The following is a 20,730-nucleotide window of genomic DNA, read 5'->3' as shown; positions in this document are numbered from 1 at the left end:
CCTTACATCAACCCATAATCGAAGTCGTCCATAGGCAGCGGCTCTACCATGCTGAGTTCTCCAAACTCGCTACTAACTTCTTCGGCATCATAGTCGAAGTCGTCAAACTCGTCATCATGCTCGTTATCAATATTCTTGTCCTTAGCAGCATCACTGCCTTGCAAGACGAGAACCTCGGTAACAGCGACTTCGGTCCCTTTCTTCTGCAGCCGGACAGTCGAGTTCTCGGGGCTTGATAAATCGTGTGGTTCTGGGAACGATCTCGTAGTGGTATCAGGAAAGCTCTTGGGTTCTTCCGTGGGTGTTTTATGTAGAGCGGGGGTGGATGATTCGACGTTCGAAGAGGGGTGCTCAGTCGCGGATACACCAGTGGAGGTGAAGGAAAGACCAGATAGATCGCTGTTGGAGGCTGGAGCTTTGGTCGGCTCTGGCTCTGTAAGATCTATCAGAGAGTTCGAAGAGTCGTGAGCCGCAGGAACCGGTCGACTTCGGGGCTGAGGCCTGGCGACAGGCTCCTTTGTTTGTGCAGTCGTTGCCTTACGCTTAGCCTCCTTTTGAGCCTGTTTCTTTCGCCTTTCCGCCTCTTCGAGAGCGCGTTCTTGCTCAGCTACCTTGTTGAAGTCTATATCACCAAGTGCGACTTCAACCAGTATAGTACCGACCAAGTATCGATATTGGTCGTGGCCACTGACAAGCTTGCTTACATCGAAATTCTCGACGCCATGGACATTTTCGATCTTTTGTAGACCAGCGACACCTACCTGAAGCTTGGCAGATCGATAGAGGAAGCCGAGTACATAATCTTCCGTACTGTGAACATTGACAACGCGTCCCGCAACAACTGACCGTATTTGCCTCCAACGCTTGCTATTGGCAGGGGCAGGAGTGCCCATAAGAACAGCAGACTCGACAAGACCGAACGCATGTTGTTCAGCAAGCTCGATCAGACATGCGTACACGACACGTGCACCCACTGAGTAACCTGTAAGTGTGACAGGTCGCTTCCCTTGCACTCCATCGATAAGAGCATGTGCAAGAACCTTGCCAGCCTTGTCGGCTCGTGCAAGTGCAACGAGGAAAGGGTTGTCCAAGACACTGGCAGCTTTGACAAGACCAAGAGGCCACAAACCCGCGTACAGCGCGCCAAGAAGCGTACGACTGACGACAGTGTATGTGACGCCATCGAAAGCGTATCCGAAGAGTACATCGTTGAGGGAGTTGCCGAGACGCAGCATTGCATCAAGCTCGAAACGCAATGCGAATGGCTCAGTTGTACCAGAGTCGACTACCTCCCAAGGCTTGCTGACGTCGGAAGGGGAGCTTAGCCAGCCGCTAACACCAATGGATACGCGTAATCGATGCTGTTCACGTTTCTGTGGGTCGCGCGCATCTTGCTCATCAGCCCAATCGAGCTCGCGTTGATTCGTCGGTCGATCGGGATCTGGTACATTTAGCTTCAAGCGAGACTTCATCTCCGCTTTACATACCTTGAACCGGAAGGAATTCGAAATCTTGAACCTCTTTCGCATACTGGTCCATTAGGCGCCCCGTCATCTTCGCACCGTAGGCTCCGAACAGTGATCCAACGAGCACGGAGCTGCCTGCCAATGCACCAAGATACGTCGAAACCACACCAAGGCCCAGCCCGCCCATGACAGTACCCAGGCCTGCGGCGAGTAAAGGCGCAGCAAGACCGCCAGTAACACCAATCAGGACCGCGCCGCCCACAGTCGCGAGACCAACCTTCCAACGGCGTGACACAGCATCATTTGACGCTTGATTCTTTGCTGTCGCTTCGGCGTCCATCTGAGAGGCAGCCGTGGCTAGCAGACCTTGTGCAACCGACTTCTCATGCTCGCCCAGCAAATCAGCCTCTAGTTTAAGACTGCTTGCCAGACGTAGCAACAAGATGCGCGAATATGCCGAGTATTGCTCCAAGCTCAGTAAGAGCAGCAGGAGGCAGTGTAAAACCAGCACACGCTTATCTTCCTCAAGAGCTAGCAGCCTAGTCTCAATCACCTCATAATGTCCGTGCCTTGTATTCTTGGGTCGTGTGGGAGCCGCGCTTGCGAAGGGATCGAGATCATCGAAGTCGATGAGCGAAGAGATGCCCTGGTTTTGCCTTTCGGCTTGGTCTAGCGTTTGCTTCCGCTTTGCTTTCGCTTGTCGGACAGTCTCACCCCGAACAGAGAGGACGTCGCATATTCGATGCATGACACTTGCCCGCCATCTATCGAAGAAGGTCAAGGCGCTCCGTCGCAAAGCCTGCATTTGTGTAGACTCATGTTCTTGTGATGATTGCCTAGTAGGAGGCGCTGGTTTGGTGGTCTGTCTCGGCCGGTCGAAGCTCATGAGATCTGGTGCCTGATTTCCAGGCTTGGGTGCGGGCGACCGGGTCGCAATGGAGGGTTTCGGTTCGGGATTGTCGTATGGCTCGAAGGTGGCCGTGAGGTCGTTTCGCATGGCATCGATGCTCAGAAGGACGAGGAGTGCCAGTTCGACGCGTAGGGCGGGTGTCTCGAGGACCGAGGTGAGCGAGGCCCCCTCATCTTTGCTTGCTCTTTCTGGAGCATTACCAGATATTGCACTGGCAAAGTTGGAAAACATGCCGGCCCAGTAGAGTGACAAAGACCAGAAGACGAAAGAGTACTTCCAGTAGGGTCGCTTACACGGGACGGGGCATCGTTAACCACGCCACTTTGATTGACAGGGCGCCTGAGTCGCAGAATCCGGCCCCCATATTATCAGGTACCACCATCCTTCAGATTGCGCTTAGCGCGAAGATGTACATAGAACATAGTGCTCGTCAGACGTGACTGCGCGAGAACGAGAGGCGTGCGTGTTGTGATTTTGGTGATGATGGGACGAAAGGTTTGTCATGATTGTCGCGACGCGGCGTCACTGGATCTCGCGACAGCTGGTGGGATGGCTCGCTCCACTTTGCCGGCCCGCGCCTAGCGTGATTCGCTCACGTGGATGCCGTTGGATGTGCAAGTCTTTCCATCGCCCACGTCGCCAATGGCACCTGTGACGGTAGTTTACTGTTAGCTGTTATATTCTACTTTATATGTGTACCCTTGGCTTGCTATACGCCAATGGCTCAACCATTCTACTCCTACGTCCACTGTACACTTTATGCACACGACCATCCACTTCGGTCTCTGTCGATGCGATGGCACTTTCGGGTTGAATGTACGTTCTCGCAAATAACTTTCTGAACGTGTCATTTGTCTGTCTGCATCAGTACTAGCTGTGCGTGGCAATAGTGTCAATGGAATTTAGTTGATCAATGTGAACAAGATGTTGTGAGCCACAAAGTGATTCAAACAGTTCGTTGGATTCTGTAGGCACTCGAGGTTTTTCCTCATATGGTATAATTAGTCATCAGCTCACTTGCTCCTCTTGTAGATCTTCTGGAGGAAGGCTTCGAAGACCACCTTCTTCAAGCCCTCGCTCTCATCAACCTTGTCGATCTTTGCCCTCAGCTCGGTAACGCGCTCCTCTTCCCACTGCTCGTAGAACTCCTTCAGCTTAAGCTCATGGTACAGCTCCTTGACCTTGGCCTCCTTCTGCGAGTCCTTCTGACCGTAGTTCTCCTCTAGCACCTTTCGTTGCTCGGGAGTGACCTTCTTCAGGGCCTGGTTGATCAGCCATGAGCACTTGTTATCCATGATGTCGGTGCCAATCTTGCCGAGAACGGTGGGGTCAGCAAATGCATCGAGATAGTCGTCTTGTGCTTGGAAGTATTCGCCCATGGGGATGAGAATGTCTTCTGCGGTCTGGAGGTTCTTTGGTGTGGCTGCACCAGCATAGTAGAGTGCCAGTGCGACTGGGAGGTAGAAAGAGTAGTAAGCAGTCTTGTAGATGACGATGAAGGTGAACTTGTCGAGGCTGAAGTTGTCAAGGTTGACATCGTCTTCGGGTGCAGTCAACAGATCACACAATTGACCGCATTCGGTCTGGAATGTGACCTCGTGGAACAACTCCATCATGTCGACGTAGCTCTTCTCCTGACGGAAGTGCTTCTTGAGAAGCACGTAAATGGCCGACTCCAGCATGAAGGCGTCGTTGATGGCGATCATGCCGACCTTGGGTGCAAGGTACCAGCAGGGGTTGCCACGACGGGTCTTTGAAGAGTCCATGATATCATCCGAGACCAGGAAGAAGGCCTGGAGGAGTTCGATCATCCATCCGAGCAGGGCAGCACGGAAGTACTCTTCTGACGATGGGTCAAGAGACTTGTTCTGCAGAATTGAAGTGGTGTCGATAACAGACATGCCACGGTTGCATTTTCCGCCAACAGTGTTGTAGTCCAGTGACTATGGGATTTGGTGAGCGAGCTGGACCCTGGATACGTTGCTCGGGATATATCTACCTTGGTGAACCAATCAAGAGACTGCTGGGGCAGCTTGTATGATTTGCAATGCTCCTGCAGGTCGGCCACAATGCGCGGCCATACGCTCTCGAATTCTTTGAGTGTGGTGGGCATCTTGAACGCAGTGATTTGGGTATCTCTGGACAGCAGTGTTCAAGATAGAGGGGCAGTAGCAGATGTAGGGGTGCGGGCGGTGAAGGGGCTAATTTCCGCGGCGCAGCGGCGCAACCTTTAACCGCTCGCCGGGCCATTGTTTGTGCCCCACCCTACCACGACAGGAAGCTCCCCATCAACACGCGCATCGGCGGCAGCAACATCACGCGATAGAGCCCTGAACCATGATCTGAAGCGCGCAAATAGTAATCTCTTCCTGATAGCGACGCGATGGGAACTCTATCGCCGGCCGACGAGGCCCAACTCAAGGCCCAGCTCCAGGACGCCGTCATCGGCTGCACAGAGCGCTGTCTCTATCACTCGGCGAAATGGTGAGTGCAATTGGCTGCGTAGACTGACTTTTGCATGCTGATATTGACAAGGGCCGCAGAATTACTCGATTCGCTCCCATCGGCCGATGACGAAGGCTCGGACACCGACGTCGACTCCCCCATGTCGGATGCGCAACCGCCGCAGACACCCAATCTCGTACGCAAAGACCCCATCGAAGCACGTCTAGAAGCACGTGAGACGCACAAGTTTCTCCTCGCCAAGACATACTTCGACTGCCGCGAGTATGATCGATGCGCCGCCGTCTTCCTGCCTGGCCCTCTGCCCAAGGGCGCCTCACAGGCACCTGCTACGCCTACAGCAAAGGCGAAGCAGGGAGCCAAAGGAAAGGCGAAGATGGTCACGCCGTCCAAGTCCAAGCTCTCCAACGATACAATGAAGGGCATTAGTCAGAAGGCGCTGTTCCTTGCCCTCTATGCCAAATACATAGCTGGGGAGAAGCGCATGAACGAGGATAGCGAGATGATTCTCGGCCCTCAAGATGGAGGCGTCACCTTGAACAAGGAGCTGCCCACAGTCTCTGCCGTTCTTGAAGAGTGGTTCAAAGACCTGCCCAACAGCGGGCGGCAACCGCAGGGCTGGCTGGAGTACCTATACGGCATGGTTCTGGCCAAGGGAAAGAACGAGCAGCTTGCCATCGACTATCTGATCAAGAGTGTTCACCAATACACATACAACTGGGGTGCGTGGCAGGAGCTGCAAGCACTCCTAACCACTATGGAAGAGCTCAACGGCATCGTCACACGCCTACCGCAGAACCTCATGACTTTCATCTTCCATGTCACTTCATCGCAGGAGCTCTACGTAGTTAACGAACAGATCCACACTTCGCTGTCGCAAATACTGACCATTTTCCCATCCTCGGCCTTTCTGAAGACCCAACGGGCATTGCTCCACTACCACAACAAAGACTTCGACGACGCCGAACAGATCTTTTCCGACTTGCTCGTATCAGATCCACATCGGGTCGATCATCTCGACAATTACTCCAACATCTTGTATGTCATGGGCATGCGACCCAAGCTTGCCTTCTTGGCACAGCTCGCTACAGCGACGGACAAATTCCGACCGGAGACATGTTGCGTGGTGGGCAACTACTACTCGCTCAAGTCGGAGCATGAGAAAGCTGTCATGTACTTCCGGCGAGCTCTGACATTAGATCGAACCTTCCTTTCCGCTTGGACGCTCATGGGCCACGAGTTCGTGGAGATGAAGAACACCCACGCCGCTATTGAATCATATCGTCGCGCCGTTGACGTCAATCGCAAAGACTACCGCGCCTGGTATGGACTCGGTCAGACATACGAAATGCTGGAGATGCACTCGTACGCTCTCTTCTATCACCAACGCGCTGCTGCCCTGCGACCCTACGATCCGAAGCTATGGATGGCGGTCGGCCAATGTTTCGGCAAAGTGGGCAAGATCATGAATGGCATTCGATCATACAAACGCGCACTAGTCGCAGGCTCATACTATGATGCCGGGGTGGGTGCCTCTTTCGGCAGTAGTGAGGTTACTGGTCTTGGTGGAGGTATCCTCGACCCCGAGGTACTCTACCAGATTGCCCTGCTGTATGAGCGGATAAACAACATGAACGAATGCGCGGCATACATGGAGCTAGTGCTTGCACAAGAAGAAGGGCCAGACTACGAAGAAGTGGGTTCCGAAGCCGCCGGTGGTGTCGGTGTTACTGCAACGACAAGCAAAGCCCGACTCTGGCTCGCTCGATGGGAGTATATGCGCGGCATGTATCAACGAGCAATGGAACTAGCGAACGAGCTCTGTCAAGACGGTGTAGAGGTAGAAGATGCGAAAGCACTAGTGAGAGACATTAGAGCGCGCATGGAACGCGGCGGAGGAGACGCGGAAGATTGATTAGACACAGCGTCTCGAAAGTTTGGGCATTTGCAGGCGTACAGGTATGATACCCAAGCAATACTGGATCGCAACATGTATCATATACATTACTACTTGATAGCGCATTGCAGGATCTCGATACATTTCCAGTCCATCATTATATCAGTGCTCGGTCCCTTGACAGTGAACGCCTACTTGCCGTACAGATGCGCAGTCCTGCCCTCACCCCACCGCGGGTTTCCACCACTTTCCTTCTCCCAGCGCTTATCTTCATCTTCCATCTCCCGCATCCGCGCACCTCCATCCTTTTTCTTGATCCAGGGTTCAGTGTTGCCGTCTGCGCCTTCCGCACTTGCGATCTTGCGACTGGCTTCTGCTAGAGCTAAGTCCTCGATCTCTCGCATACGCAGTTCGGCTGTGATATAGTTTAGCGTTCGCTGCATATCGCGTGCATCGTGGCCGCGGCAGTCTAGGATGTAGAGTTGGTGTGTTATGGAGGCTTGAGCGGAGATGAGAGATGGAGTGGGCGAGAGCCGGATGGTGGTGGGTGCCCAGGGATGGGGGTGCGTGAAGGCGTTGAGGGTTAGGGAGGTTGACATTGCGCTTGGTTGGTAGTGGTATGATGCTATGTCGTGCTGTTGTGCTATGCTGTTATGTTATGGAGGTAGGTCTATGGTATGGAGCCTGATGTTTGGATCAGGTATGAAACAGTGGTCGAGGGGCGTGGACGAGGGAGAGCGGGGATTGGGTTGAGTAGGTATGTTATTCGCGAAACTGTGAAGGTTCGCTGACGTGACAGGAACACGGGCAACATGCGCGTTGTTCAACGCACAACGTTTCCTCTAGTTGTCTACTGAAAAAGCTTGATTGCTGGTTACTGCGGTCGACAACATGATCGCTGGTAGCTTGTGAACTGTGTATCATTGGCATGTACACCTTATGACGTTTCCCAGATTATACCGGCAGCCAGCGAACGAAGTATCCTGTCACAGCAGGCGAGCTTGGAATCAATATCGCACTTAAGACTTTCAGTGACGGTGGTAAATTGTCTAAAATACGAAGTACATAAAACTCTGTTCCCCCCTCCTATTCTCACTGTTCCACCAACCTCAACATCATCTTGTGAGCGACAGATCGACCAGACAAAGAAGCTCACTTTACTTCCACCTAAAATCGATAATACGTACGCTCTAATTACCTACCATGTCTTCCTGGGATGCACGTGGAGGATCCGGTTGGTGTATGCCCGACCACCCTTGGCCAAAGGCATTTATCGAGAAGCAGCGCTTGGAGTGGCTTCTTGAGGTACACAACAACATATATCGCGACATACAGAGGGATCCCTTCTATGAGGATAACGCAGCATTACGGGGTACGGCTAGCATCATTGAAGAGCATCTTAGGGCGCACGGCGCGGTGATGCTCGGAGAAGGCGGAGGGGCTGGAAGTCTCAACATCCAGATGTCAGCGCCAGCGCCAGTTCAAACACAGATACAAGCTCAGCAGCCGCCTCAGCAAAATGTCATTGTTCATCAGCAAGTACAACAGCCGCCCGTGCAACAGCCCGCACAGCAGAATGTCATCTACCACCAGCAAGTACAGCCGCAGCCGCAGCCGCAGCAGCAAGTAGTTTACCAGCAACTACAACCGCCTCAGGTGCTCAGCATTCCTGCGCCTGTGGCCACACTGACTATGACCTCTACGCCGGTGCAGAACTTTGTGATTGGGGGAATTTTGACCCCACGCATCGGGTACACGCGACGCCGTAGCAGCTTTGATTGGCGGGGTTATTACGGTAACGATAGTGACAGTGATGGTTTTTAAGACTAGTTGGTACGGTGGATGATCTTGAGTGAAGGCTGGGGGATGGTGATGACGATGATGACAGTGTACTGAAGGCATTCCATATTTGACGAGCTTGAACAATGCATATTTTAAATTCTACGCTTATTTTGTTGGCGCCAGTGCCGATGGTTGATGCTAATCGTAAAATGAGAATGTTGTCCCTCGTGTACTGGTCCACGGATATATCAGCGTTTGGTAGATAGCACATGCGTCGAGGTTGTCGCGAAACTAGATAAACTCAGTAAGGTGAGTACAAATATGATTTGATAATTCGACAATTTCGTTCATCATACAGATCATGACACGCCGGCACAGGGAATGTTTTCTTCACAATGATCGCACTCTCTACGTCAAGTCTTGATCGTGATTTTGCATAGCGACACGTTCTGAGGATCACGTTCATACAGCATGCTGGCAATCGAGAGTTGTGCAAAAGCCCTAGATTCAATGTCTGTTTAGAATATAAACCCCCTCCTTAGAACACACACTCTCTCTATCAAACACTACGCTTTCTAATTAATTACAAAGCGCATCTCCACCAACTCCAAGCAAAGCCAACTTGTACTCTTCGCAACACACAGTAAAACCTCTCACAACACCACTTATACACACTCGATATGTTCCGATCATCGCGCGGACCTGACCCCTTTTTGCACATCCATCCTTGGGCGTACCGTCACTTGAACCCTCTCTCGGATGATGAGCTCGTCGGTCTTCTCAATGCAATCTCCGTCTCAATGTCTGACAACATCTTTGCAGACCTGTTAAGGCCTTGCTGGGAGGAGACTAAGAACAGAATTTTGCGTATCATTGAACGAAGGGGTAGCAATGCCGTGGGTATATTCCCGGGCTCAAGCTTTGGAAGCTTTGGCACATTCCCACGCATGTCGTCATCTCTCTCAATCACACAGACAGCGCCAATGCCAAATGTTACCATCCAGACCATTCCAGCTCCACAGCAAAACATCACCTTCCAGTCCATTCCAGCGCCACAGCAAAACATCACCTTTGTACCTCCTCCAGCCCCAGCTCCTCTACCGCCCCCGACGGCGCTGCCAGACAAACATATGATTCAAGAATTTGGCCCATACGGCAATTACCTTGGACTACGCCCCGAGACAGAGAAGGAGAAGGACGACAGAGAATATGCGGCTTGGAAGGCGGAGCATGGAGCCAAGTAGGAGGCGTCAGGTTGGGGTGATTGGACGAGGAAAGCGCCTAGTTTAGGAGGAGGGCAGGATGAGCATGCCGAAGTCGGAATTTGTTGCGCATATGGAGATGTTGAGAAACTGTAGCTTGATGAATTAAACACGAAATTGATCTTAGCTATGGCGTGTTCGTATTTGCCCTTTTAACTGTCAGGCACCTGTGCAGGCTCAGGCGGCTGTGACACAACATGCCATGGCGCTGTCGAGCGATCAGCACCTACATGGGTTGGCATCGCGAGAACTTCGAACGATACAAGCCCACATTTTAGGTACATCTGGCATTGAATTCGTGCCCAAACGTGCTGATAGCTACCTAGATATAATTATGGACGATCGTGGTGAAGTGTGAGCGGACCTTCCAAGGTCGGGATGCTTGGTAATAATGACATCATCGGCATTTAATCCTCCCACGTTCTCCTCTAGGGCTGTTGTGCCTAGGTGGAGAAGCTGCAAATTCCTACAACCCCAATGATCCTACCCTGCTCTTTACATCAGCATCTGTGAATGTTTCGACCTGGTGTTGCTTCACCATATCTAGTTTGAAGATTGAGCGCAGCTCACGGAGCCTGGCGCGTCACAACCTGGAATGCCCGCGATGTTTGCGGCAAACACGTATGAGGATGATCGTATCTTCACAGGCCGACGCTTGACATGCATAATCATCGACACAACGTGGGTATTGGAAGCCGCCCTGGGGATTCCATGATTAGGCATCACACCAAAAGCACGCCCGCAGTACAAAACCGTCCTTTTCTATGCGCATGCCCTCACACTCGTACTTCCTGTATTGCGATCTATCATCTTCCTCCTCGCATCATTTTGATATCCCGATTTACCTTTTTTATCTTACGACATGATCACTTTCCATATTACAGGCCGATTTCGCCGTAAAGTGCTCGATCGTCCGCACCCGATGTCAATTTTTAGGTTGGCAACTTACCCTGACGATGAACTGATCATGGCTTTTCATATCATACTAGAAGAGATAGAAACCTTACGAAGCAACAGCATCCTCGGCTTCTCGTTCTTTGCTGACGATTTGGTGGAAACCGCTCAGAACATTGTGGATCTGGTGTTCAGGAGTCATGGCGGATGGGCTTTCCTTCAGCTTGGACAGCACCAGCAGTCCTTCCTCCAGCAGCTGCAGCAAAATCACTCTTTCAACTTGCCTCAACCGAACTTCTTCATCAATCAGCAGATACCAGCACCAGCGATGATTGGCCAGGCTCCCACCCAGAACGTCGTAGTGCACTCACATGTAGCTTCAGCTCCCACCCAGAACGTTGTAGTGCACTCGCATGTAGCCCCAGCGCCCGCTCAAATCCAAGGGCCCTCCGAACAAGACAAAAACGAGCTTCATCTCGACCGACTCAACAAAGAAAACGATCGCAACGAGAAGTTGAAGAACAGGTACGAGGATGAACTAGCAGTGAAAGAGCGAGCCAGGTTGGAAGCTGAAGCGAAGAAGACGATTGAGGCAGCGGAGGAGAAGGCGCGTAAGCTCAAGGAGGCCGAAGAAAGATTCGAAAGGACCAAGATTGAAAACAATTTGAAAGAGGACACAATACTGCGCATTGACGAAGCGAAGAGCAGACAAGACGAGCTGGATCGTAAGACGCGTGAGATAACGGAGAGGACAGAGCAGGAAAAGATTGATGCTGCACGAAGGTTTGAGAAAACACGTCAGGAAATAGCCGCGAAAAGGGATCGGGAGAGACAAGAGGAGGAGAGGCGAGATCAGGAGAGACAGCGACAGCTCGATGCCTCCAGGAACCGAACTCAAGAGTTGAATGGTCAATCATACAACCAGCAGCGCATGCTGCCGGAACGCGAAAGACCACGAAGGTCCTCTCCGATTCCACAAAATCAACTCGTTTCTGACGACGACGATGACGATGACGACAGCGACGAAGAAAAGCGGAAAGATCCGTACGAACTTATCGGGCTGCCCGACAGAGGACGCACACCAGTTAAAGACATTGAAACTACACAAACAGTGTTGAACAAGATACATCAGAAGACACTCGAGACTGCGATGTCAGAATCTAAAAGAAAACACGCTGAGAAACGTATGGTCGAGATCAAGTGGGCAGCGGCCATTCTCTTGGATGAAATGAACAAGAGGGCTTATGATGAGGCTGGTGCTATATTTCCCCATGAGCAGCAGGCTTGGAGGAGGAAGAGTAAGTGAACCTTCCGAGATGAATGAGACAAAGACTAATCGACGCGAGTGTAGATGGTATCAGTGGTGCTGGCGGTGGGAGGTAAATCTCAGGGTACACTTCTACAAGTATTCCATCTTCCCTGAGACAGCCATAGTCATATTCCGTTAGTATATGAATCATTGCATCTGTAACCTCGCTTTGTAAATACGCATGCACATCATCAGTAGTGACAAAAGGTTTGCTTGACAATTTAGACGAACCCCGTTGCTGTGGCCAACACCACAGCAAATATGAGAATTCTTACGCGAATGACCATGACAGCCAACGAAGCCAGGCTATTTCTATCAAGCGGTAACTTGTATAAAGGTTTTGATGGTGTTCGTGTTGACAGCACTATAGTTTGTAGCCAGCGAAATGGAAGGAAGCTTCATCATTCCAAGCTCAGAATATAGATAGACGACCCATGCTTTTGGCAATATAACTGCCCCTTGCTGCACAGAATTTCTATCCCCTTTTCTCTTACTCTCGCCTAATTTCCATATATCAGAATGTACCATATCGACATAAACAGCCCACCAACAACAAGTATTCGAGCAGATCCCGAGAGCCCTGCATTACCTTCCGCGGCACTGGGCGCAAATGTCGGGGCTCCACGGAATGAGTATCAAGCAGAGCCACTGCAAGATTTTGATCACGAGAGGGTCATCATTGCGTCTTGGGGTCAATACCAGACACTAGCTCAAATGCGCGCCTCACCATACTACACTTGCATCCGACTACCCATATCCTCCGGCACCATGTTCGTATCACCTCTGTTTCCAGCCCCTTCACCAAGCTGTGACCCTGCTACGGTAAGACAAAGCACAGCCAGCTTTGAGAGTCGCGATATACATGCTGATCAAGAACAGCCGGAACAGTATGTGACCCTCCATGCTGTTCATCCTATACCGACGCGATACCTACGAAGCCTGGCGCATGATCAGTTGGAGTTCTTGTTCGGCTACTGGACCGAGAAGAGGATCCAGCCTGATGGTGAGCTTGCTAGACGAATGTGTGGGACGATGGAGGTTATTGGACAGATCATGCATGAGGAGGATGATGTATTCATGTGATTGTATGGGCTACGTTGGGCAGGTTTGAGTGTCCTGAATAAGTCGGCTTTGGATCAGCGTTGTCACGTACCATATGTTCCTAGTCGAAGATTCCGTGACATGGTTTGCTGTGAGCGTTGACCGCCCAATGACACGTTCCCCTTTTCTTGATGCCGTTCGTTAGACGAACTATATGCAGCGACGAACTTGGAAGGCCATCCTCTCGGCTTACGCATTGCTAGGAAGTGAAGTCCTGTTATGGAAAGTTGTGCAGATCGACTGACCCTACTTCCATCGTAGAGCAGTAGTATGGCAAGTAGCGTTGGCAAGGAGCGAGGTAAATTTTGGGTTGGTTTCTTGAAGTGATCGGTACCAAGCTCGTGTTGTCAAAGCCAGCAAATATGGTGACCGGAATTCCGTCCAGGTAGCGTTTGCTGACTTGATCCAGACCAGGAAAGAAACGTGCAAAGCCAGCAAAGCAGTGGCGGTCAACAAACTCACGCGAACACTTGTATTGCATCGTGAGCTGTCGCCAACGGCGAATTAGTAGCAGAAGATCTATAAAGTCAGTAGGAAGGCAACATCTTACTCAACACAACCAGCACCCTCAACACCTCTTTGCACCAAGACTCATTACCATACTGCCAAGCGCATCAAAGCACTAACATCAGGCATAAGTTCAAACACCATTATTACAACATCTTACAATATGAGCAACCCGCCCACCACACCCATGCCGACTCCCGGCCCCGAGACCCTCGCGCAGCCCTCGACTGCACGGCCCCTGGTCGAACTTCCAACTCGCCCTTCCGCGCGTGGTGCATCTAGTGGAGTTGCTTCGGGCACCGCGCCTGGCATGATCGCGCCCACTCGCCCCATGCAACTGCGGCAGTTTACCCCCAAAGACTTTGAGGAGGTCGTCACCTTCTGGAGCGCATATACCACCCGCGATCTCGTCGTCGAGTCTCCCTTCTACACTAAGACGACCATCATAGTCGATCCTCGCGCAAAGGCCCAGTTCCCCGAGAAGAGCGAGATCACCGAGCGAGTCGTGCACGCCGTTCACCCGATCCCTCGCAAACAGCTTCAGAATCTGGGTCCGGTTTGTCTGCACAATCTAGGTGCGGGTTTGGAGGAGGAGCGATGGGACGTCGACAGGTCTCCTGAGTTCAACGATCGTGTGCAGGAAACCCTTGCTCGTATTGACGACGCGTTAGAGTTCATTTTCCGTGTTCATTTGCCGGGGACTCGGATTTTCAGCGGAAGACAGCCTTCTGTGTTGTAAGCTTGAGTGAGGATAAAGATGGAAGTTGGTGGGGGGAGTGAAGCGAACGTGATTGCTGCTTCTGCACAACAGCTCATTTGACGGCATCATGTACTCAATAGCAAGTAGCTCTAGTGCACCAAGTTGTAGTCAATGAAGTATGGCCCAATTGACCTCTCAAGGCCTAAGTTTCGTGAGGATATGCCCCGGACTGCTGTAATTGTTCGCGGTAAGTGTCTATCCAGTGCATGCCACCCGCGTCGATGCGCGCCGGCGCTGGGAGACCGGAAGTACTGGGTACGATCGCGAAATCTAGTATTTCAGTAGACAGGTCGGAATTTGCGGGAAAGAGCACCAGTAGATGTAGGTATCGTGTCTGACGTGATGGTACATAGTCTCGATAGACCGAGCAGTCGCGTCGACGCGTCACAGACGCGATCGTTCTGAGCCTCGGTCCGCTGCTAGCGCATGCCATCACAGGGGCCACTACCTCAGTCTTGTGCGCGAGTTGATGCGAAAACTATGAATATGTGTAGGTAGAAATCGGTATCTAAACCATCCCCACCGTAGACCGGAGACGCCTTGTCCTTATTGCCTGTGTCAAAACACCCATCGCTGATGCATACACCCAAATCCCAGAACCCATCCCAGTCCATCCCATACTATTCCACCCATATACGCCGTTCACAAATTGCCGATAACAACCATGAATCTCAATTTGCCATCCGTCTTCTTACTTGCAGCTGGGTTGGCACCAGCCAGGGTATCATCTCCGCCGTTATTGATCGTGATTTCATCCAGCATCAAAGTGCTGCTCTTCCATCCCCAGCTCTGACTGAAGTTAAAGCGGTCAGGCGCGCTTTCGTAGATGCTGAGCATCCTTCCACCCTTGGAGGGGCTGTAGATCTTGAAATAGGTTTTGATTGTGGGTCGGCCGTCGACATAGGGAGGGAGTGCGGGTATGACGGCTCGCGTTTTGCGTTGGACTCTAGAGGCGAGAGAGGGGTTGATGTAGGCGGCGGCGTCTGACTCGTCGTCGTCATCGGATGGATCTGAGTCATGTTCGGATGGGGAGTAGGGAGCGTTAGCGAAAGAGGGAGAGTCTATGGTATCACCATCTTGAGGTGGTGAAGAGGCCAGGTTTTGGAAGCCCCATTGTGGAATACCGCGAGTGGGTAGACGACTGCGATGGCGGCCAAGACTACCGCTAGAGAAGAGTGGGTTGCGCAGTCCTAGAGAGCCGAGAGCAGGGTCGGGATCTCCACCACTGCCAGAGGTATCCTCTTCTGCAGCAGGATCCATGAACGGAACTCGGGTGCTGCGCCGCCGGTCGCGTCGGTCACTACGCATGAGCATCTCGCGCTCTAGCTGGCCGATACGTTCATCAACCGAGCCATTGTTCTGTTGGCTGAGACCACTGACATGTCCAGTCTCATCTACCTCTCGCTCCTTGGCACGGTGGAGGTAAACGCCCAACTGGATATTTTTGGCAGAGCGAACTTTCTGGATGTAGATGTTCCACAAAGAGCCTGCGTACGATACTGTCCTCGAATAGACGCGCTTCTTCTCTTTGAGGAATCGTGGATTAGGAAACTCAGCCGAGAAGCGGAATGGAGGAAACTCGGTATAAGCGATTGGTTTTGGCTGACCAGCGTTGCCGCCACCAGCAGAGATTGGGCGTTGGGCAAAGTCCATGCGAGTATTTGGGTTCGTCAATGTCGACGGAGTGGAGGCAAAGTCGGTGGCCCATTGCGCATCCTCTGGCTGTATTGTGGCTGATAGGCGTGAAGCATGGCGTTGAAAAGAGTTGGATGTCGTAACAACAGGATCTGCGCCGTTGCCCAAGACGATGTTGCAGTCTGAGCTTGGGATCCAAAACTTCCGTGGCTTGCCATTGCCGTCCCAACTATCCGACTCGATGTCGCCTTCGTCGATAGGATCCGCCATCTCTTTTTGCTTTCCTTTGTTAGTGAGCTCGCTTCCAGTCTTCGTCGCCACGTTCGCTTCTTCGGGGTCTGGAGTTGATTGACATAGACCCAGCTCCTGAGCAGACTCATCGGTGTTGAGCACCCTCTGGCGAAGGGCCAGTTGCTGCCATAGCGCATTGGAGATGACCCTTTCGGGCATCACTGGTAGGCCAAATACGTCGCGAGCGTTCCTGATAAACTCAAGCTGTTCGTATTCCATGTGAATGTAGTGAATGCCTTCGTCTAGCAACACGAGTATGCGCTCAATATCGGGCAGAGTGTAGAGAGCAAGCCAGTCAGCCTGCGCGTCGGATGAGGAATGCGCCGTTGTCAGGGCGTTCTGTCGATAAACACCGTCGAAGCGAACTGCCATGAGACGAAGAGAGTTGGGTGCTTGTGGAATGGGTCTTTGTCCTCGCTGAATAAGGCCAGCCTCGATGGCTGCTTGACGTAGCCGGCGGTCGAGAAGACGCTTGGAAAGTACCCAGCGGTCCCACTCGCTATCCACGAAGAACCCGTCAGACCCTACGAGCTCACGGACTATGTCGCCGGGCATATCGTCCCAGTATTTGAGAGGCATTTCCCAGCCGTTCCTGCTTAGCATCGCCTTGGCCGACTCAAGTATACGGTCTCCCGATCGGCCATAGTAGTTGGAAGTGACTAAGCGGATGAGGTAGGCAAGCGTCTCCGGTGCCATCTGCCGCAGTATGGATTCGATCGCAGAGTCGATGAGGTCCTGCATCTCTAGCCAGCAGCCAGTCGCGAAGAGACCAATGGCTTCAGCGTCCAATTCTTTCGAGATGTCGACGCCATAAAGTTTACGTATAGCCAACTCGAACGATGCCTGCGTAATGCTGGAATCGATCTCTTCCGGGTGTAGTTTGACTTCCTTGGACCGGCTTTCGAGCCATGGCTCAGAGAGGGCGGTCGTAAAGAAGGGTGCGCGGTCGAGAATGAGGCGGTGCAGAGGATATCGCTGGCCAAAGGCGATAATGGTAATGTCCGAGTGTCGGCCTTCGAGCAGCCCGCGGGTGTAAAGGTGGTCAGGAAGAGGTATGGCTTCGCCTGAAACTGACAATGTTAGCCTGTACACGCGAGAATCTCATAGTAACACTCACCTCGCAAATACAATGGTCCCGTCGCGTTGTTGTAGGAAGGTGCCCTGGTTCCAGGCATGGCTGCGCTCTCGCTAAACAACCTACTAATGTCGGTGCGAACAGAGTGCTCTGTACGCATCAGGTCTAACGTCGTGCGCCTTTTGCCTTGTTCTTCCAACGGGGTGTTCGGATCATCGGCGCTCTTTTGGGCTTGGTCTATCCGGGTTTGCAGCTGAACTATGGGCGGTCGTTCCTCTTGACCGTGAGCTCTAGAGGCACGCGATGTCATGCTGGAGTAGTTGGCCAGTGACGGCATCGAGCGCGAGTAGCTGAGAGACCTCGAGTGGCTCACGTGTGCCCTGGGACTGTCGGTGACGTCGGACGGCGCAGATGGTGGTATGGCGGGTACGTTGGGCGAGAAGAGGCTGACGTATGGGGTACTACTCGAGCCTGCGCCGCCCTCTGTACGCTCTCCCTCGCCCAACGGCCATGTTTCGTTGCGCTCTAATCCACCAATCTGCGGCTCATTCTCATGATCGAGGTTATTGCTCCCGTGACCTGTGGGTGGTTGATGGGCGGGATCCATGCTATGCTATAAGCTGCTTTGGAAGTACATGGGGCGTGGTGGTCGACGACGGCTGGGTATGCGACCGGGGCGGGTGGGGTAACGCAGTGCACGCCGGGTCTAATAACACGGGATGGTCACGTACGCGATAGAGAGACGGTGAAAGTCATATAGGAGAAGGGAAGATAGCGGTCGCAAAATACGGTGGAGGCTGGGCGCATCACGCTGCCAGCACGGCAGACGCCAAATGGCGATCTTCACTAGGAGGGGTCCGGTGATGCAGTTGCGAACCTGCGGAGTGGGTCGTCGCTTCCGCCTGTCAACGGGCGTGGATATGCAGGGTTCGTTCTTGGCGCGCCGCCGCGCCGTCGAACCACCGACCTGGCAAAGTCGATGACATGCACACTTGCTGACCTTGAAACTTCCTCTTTCCTCCCCAGATGCCGCTGTAATGGCTTCAATATTCCAGGCATTCCCGCAGCTGCGGACTGCCGCTCCACGCCTCTCACGACGCCTCTTCGTATGCAGGCCATGCCTCAATTCGCCGATTCGAGCCGCCGTCTCCGCTTCACGATCTTCATCCCGACCCTCCGTCCTGCAATCGGTGAGGTGGAAATCCACCCAGCCTCTCCGCAGTACCGCGACCATCGAGGGATCGAACGCGGGAAGGGCGATACTGGCGGAAGCTGCGACCAAGACTGAGGGCCAGTCGAGCAGCTTCCCCAAGACAACCTCCAAGAGCGTCGCATACTGGCTGCTGGGCAGTGCTGCGAGCGTTTTCGGTATAGTCGTGTTTGGAGGTCTGACTCGTCTCACAGAGTCTGGGTAGGCACCGACGTCACCTCCTCCACCGCACCTGCTAAGTTGAACAGGCTGAGCATCACCGAATGGCGCCCTGTCACCGGCTCCCTCTGGCCCATGAGCCAGGCCGAATGGGACAGCGAGTTCACCAAATACAAGGCATCACCTGAATTTGCCCAGCTCAACTCGAGCATGGATATGGCCGACTTCAAGCAGATCTACTTTATGGAATGGGCTCATCGTCTTTGGGGTCGCGTCATTGGCATCACGATGCTCGTACCAACCGCATACTTCATCGCACGTCGCAGGGTAGCACCCTCAATGGCCTGGAAGCTCGTCGGCATCTGCGGCATGATCGGCTTCCAGGGTGTCATCGGCTGGTGGATGGTCAAGAGCGGACTCAAGGACGACCTCTTCGAGCCTGGTAGCCACCCCCGTGTCAGCCAGTACCGCTTGACTGCCCATCTGGGCGCTGCATTCACCGTCTACTGCTCCATGGTATACACCGGTCTTTCTATCCTCAAGGAGAACCGCATGCTGGCCGACCCGGTCAAGGCGGCAGAGACCATCAAGACTCTGCAGCACCCTGCACTCCGCCTCTTCAGACGCTCTGTCTTCGGTCTTACTCTTCTCGTCTTCACTACTGCCATGTCAGGTGCCCTTGTCGCTGGTCTTGATGCCGGTCTCATCTATAACGAGTTCCCGTGGATGGGTATGGGTCTCACCCCACCCAGGAAAGAACTATTCGACCCCTTCTACAGCCACGTCCCAGACCAATCAGACCTGTGGTGGCGCAACATGCTCGAGAACCCGTCTCTCGTTCAGCTTGACCACCGCATGCTCGCAACAACTACCTTCACTGCTATCATGAGTCTCTTCGCATACACTCGCTTCGGCAAGGGTGTGCGAACTAAGCTTACCAAGGATGCCCACAAGGGCGTCCAAGGTATGGTCCATCTCGTCACTCTTCAGGTCACCCTCGGCATCAGCACGCTGATCTACATGGTCCCTACGTGGTTGGCTTCCGCACATCAAGCCGGCGCTCTTGCCTTGTTGACTGGAGCGGTCGTTCTGTGCAGCAGAATCACCATGCCACGCCGCGCTGTCCTTCGCCAGATCATGAAGCCGCAGACTGCGGGATCCCACACTGCTCCTCATATGAGGTCACGACTCGAGGCCGCCAAGGTTGCCGAGAAGTCATTGTAGTATACGTCACCACCTTGTACGATATGTAGGTTCGAACAGCATATAGACTATATCACCTTTCCTTGGTTCTACGTTCACTTTGTATTTCGCTTGTCTTTCGTCTCATGACCGCAATGCATGCGGATGCTTGATATAGACATCAATCCATCGCATTGATCAAAGGTGAGTATGATTACTGATACAAAGTATTTGATCTTGTTGCTCATACAAAGTACTCGATGGTGGAGGAGCGCAGTCACATTGTCCCAGCTGGAATGCTAGGGTGAACACTAGTGTACTGTGTGCTCTGCCTTCTCCGTCGTATGTCCAGCTTTGTTGCCGCTCGAAAGACTAACTGTCTCCACAATAGCCGCAGGATCGGTGCCAACCGCTTGTTCCCATCCTTCCTTCGCAATACGTCGGCTTCGCTTCACGACATCGCCTTCGTAAAATAGCCAGTCGACCTCTTCCAGCGTAAGATTGGCGGTCTCAGGATAGCAGAAATACTACACAGCACGTTAGCGAATGGAGGTTCCGGTATCATTTCGAATACATACGATCAGCGGTATGAACGCAAAGTTCAGTGCCATGAAGATAAGGTAGCCCTTCCACGCCAAGCTATCGAGAAGGGTAGGCGTGACCATGACGACGAAGAAGTTCCAGATCCAGTTCGCTGAGATCCCGACAGCTGTACCTTTCGCTCGTACATGTAGCGGTAGTATCTCGGGAACATAGACCCAAGGAATGCAGTTCATTGTCATACCGAACGCCAGCATGTACTAAAATTTGTTAGCTTCTCATTCCTA

The 20,730-nt window shown here is 52.7% G+C and overlaps 8 protein-coding genes across 8 annotated transcripts; 5 read left to right on the top strand and 3 right to left on the bottom strand.

Moving 5' to 3' along the window:
• Window positions 1–2: 2 nt before the first annotated feature.
• On the bottom strand, window positions 3–2,607 carry J4E78_000431 (uncharacterized protein; the record flags this gene model as incomplete). Its single annotated transcript, XM_049361095.1, has 2 exons — window positions 3–1,441; window positions 1,488–2,607. The coding sequence occupies 2 exons, from the start codon at window positions 2,605–2,607 to the stop codon at window positions 3–5; spliced, it is 2,559 nt and encodes an 852-aa protein (XP_049226378.1).
• A 782-nt stretch (window positions 2,608–3,389) lies between these two features.
• J4E78_000430 (uncharacterized protein) lies at window positions 3,390–4,489 on the bottom strand (the record flags this gene model as incomplete). Its single annotated transcript, XM_049361094.1, has 2 exons — window positions 3,390–4,319; window positions 4,376–4,489. 2 exons carry the CDS (start codon window positions 4,487–4,489, stop codon window positions 3,390–3,392), a joined length of 1,044 nt encoding a protein of 347 aa, XP_049226377.1.
• A 270-nt stretch (window positions 4,490–4,759) lies between these two features.
• J4E78_000429 (uncharacterized protein) lies at window positions 4,760–6,754 on the top strand (the record flags this gene model as incomplete). Its single annotated transcript, XM_049361093.1, has 2 exons — window positions 4,760–4,860; window positions 4,912–6,754. 2 exons carry the CDS (start codon window positions 4,760–4,762, stop codon window positions 6,752–6,754), a joined length of 1,944 nt encoding a protein of 647 aa, XP_049226376.1.
• Window positions 6,755–6,927: 173 nt separating this feature from the next.
• Window positions 6,928–7,335, bottom strand: J4E78_000428 (uncharacterized protein; the record flags this gene model as incomplete). Its single annotated transcript, XM_049361092.1, has 1 exon — window positions 6,928–7,335. One exon carries the CDS (start codon window positions 7,333–7,335, stop codon window positions 6,928–6,930), a length of 408 nt encoding a protein of 135 aa, XP_049226375.1.
• Window positions 7,336–9,409: 2,074 nt separating this feature from the next.
• On the top strand, window positions 9,410–9,762 carry J4E78_000427 (uncharacterized protein; the record flags this gene model as incomplete). Its single annotated transcript, XM_049361091.1, has 2 exons — window positions 9,410–9,418; window positions 9,493–9,762. The coding sequence occupies 2 exons, from the start codon at window positions 9,410–9,412 to the stop codon at window positions 9,760–9,762; spliced, it is 279 nt and encodes a 92-aa protein (XP_049226374.1).
• A 940-nt stretch (window positions 9,763–10,702) lies between these two features.
• J4E78_000426 (uncharacterized protein) lies at window positions 10,703–11,980 on the top strand (the record flags this gene model as incomplete). The annotated part of the gene is made up of 1 exon (XM_049361090.1): window positions 10,703–11,980. The coding sequence occupies one exon, from the start codon at window positions 10,703–10,705 to the stop codon at window positions 11,978–11,980; it is 1,278 nt and encodes a 425-aa protein (XP_049226373.1).
• A 1,798-nt stretch (window positions 11,981–13,778) lies between these two features.
• J4E78_000425 (uncharacterized protein) lies at window positions 13,779–14,330 on the top strand (the record flags this gene model as incomplete). The annotated part of the gene is made up of 1 exon (XM_049361089.1): window positions 13,779–14,330. One exon carries the CDS (start codon window positions 13,779–13,781, stop codon window positions 14,328–14,330), a length of 552 nt encoding a protein of 183 aa, XP_049226372.1.
• A 4,059-nt stretch (window positions 14,331–18,389) lies between these two features.
• Window positions 18,390–19,945, top strand: J4E78_000424 (uncharacterized protein; the record flags this gene model as incomplete). Its single annotated transcript, XM_049361088.1, has 2 exons — window positions 18,390–18,763; window positions 18,811–19,945. 2 exons carry the CDS (start codon window positions 18,390–18,392, stop codon window positions 19,943–19,945), a joined length of 1,509 nt encoding a protein of 502 aa, XP_049226371.1.
• Between the last annotated feature and the right edge of the window lie 785 nt (window positions 19,946–20,730).

This window comes from Alternaria triticimaculans (assembly GCF_023758025.1).
Source record: "Alternaria triticimaculans strain BMP 0046 chromosome Unknown scaffold_1, whole genome shotgun sequence".
Classification (NCBI taxonomy): domain Eukaryota; kingdom Fungi; phylum Ascomycota; class Dothideomycetes; order Pleosporales; family Pleosporaceae; genus Alternaria; species Alternaria triticimaculans.
Note: the sequence above shows the minus strand (reverse complement) of the source record. Positions and strands in the feature narration are given on the sequence as shown.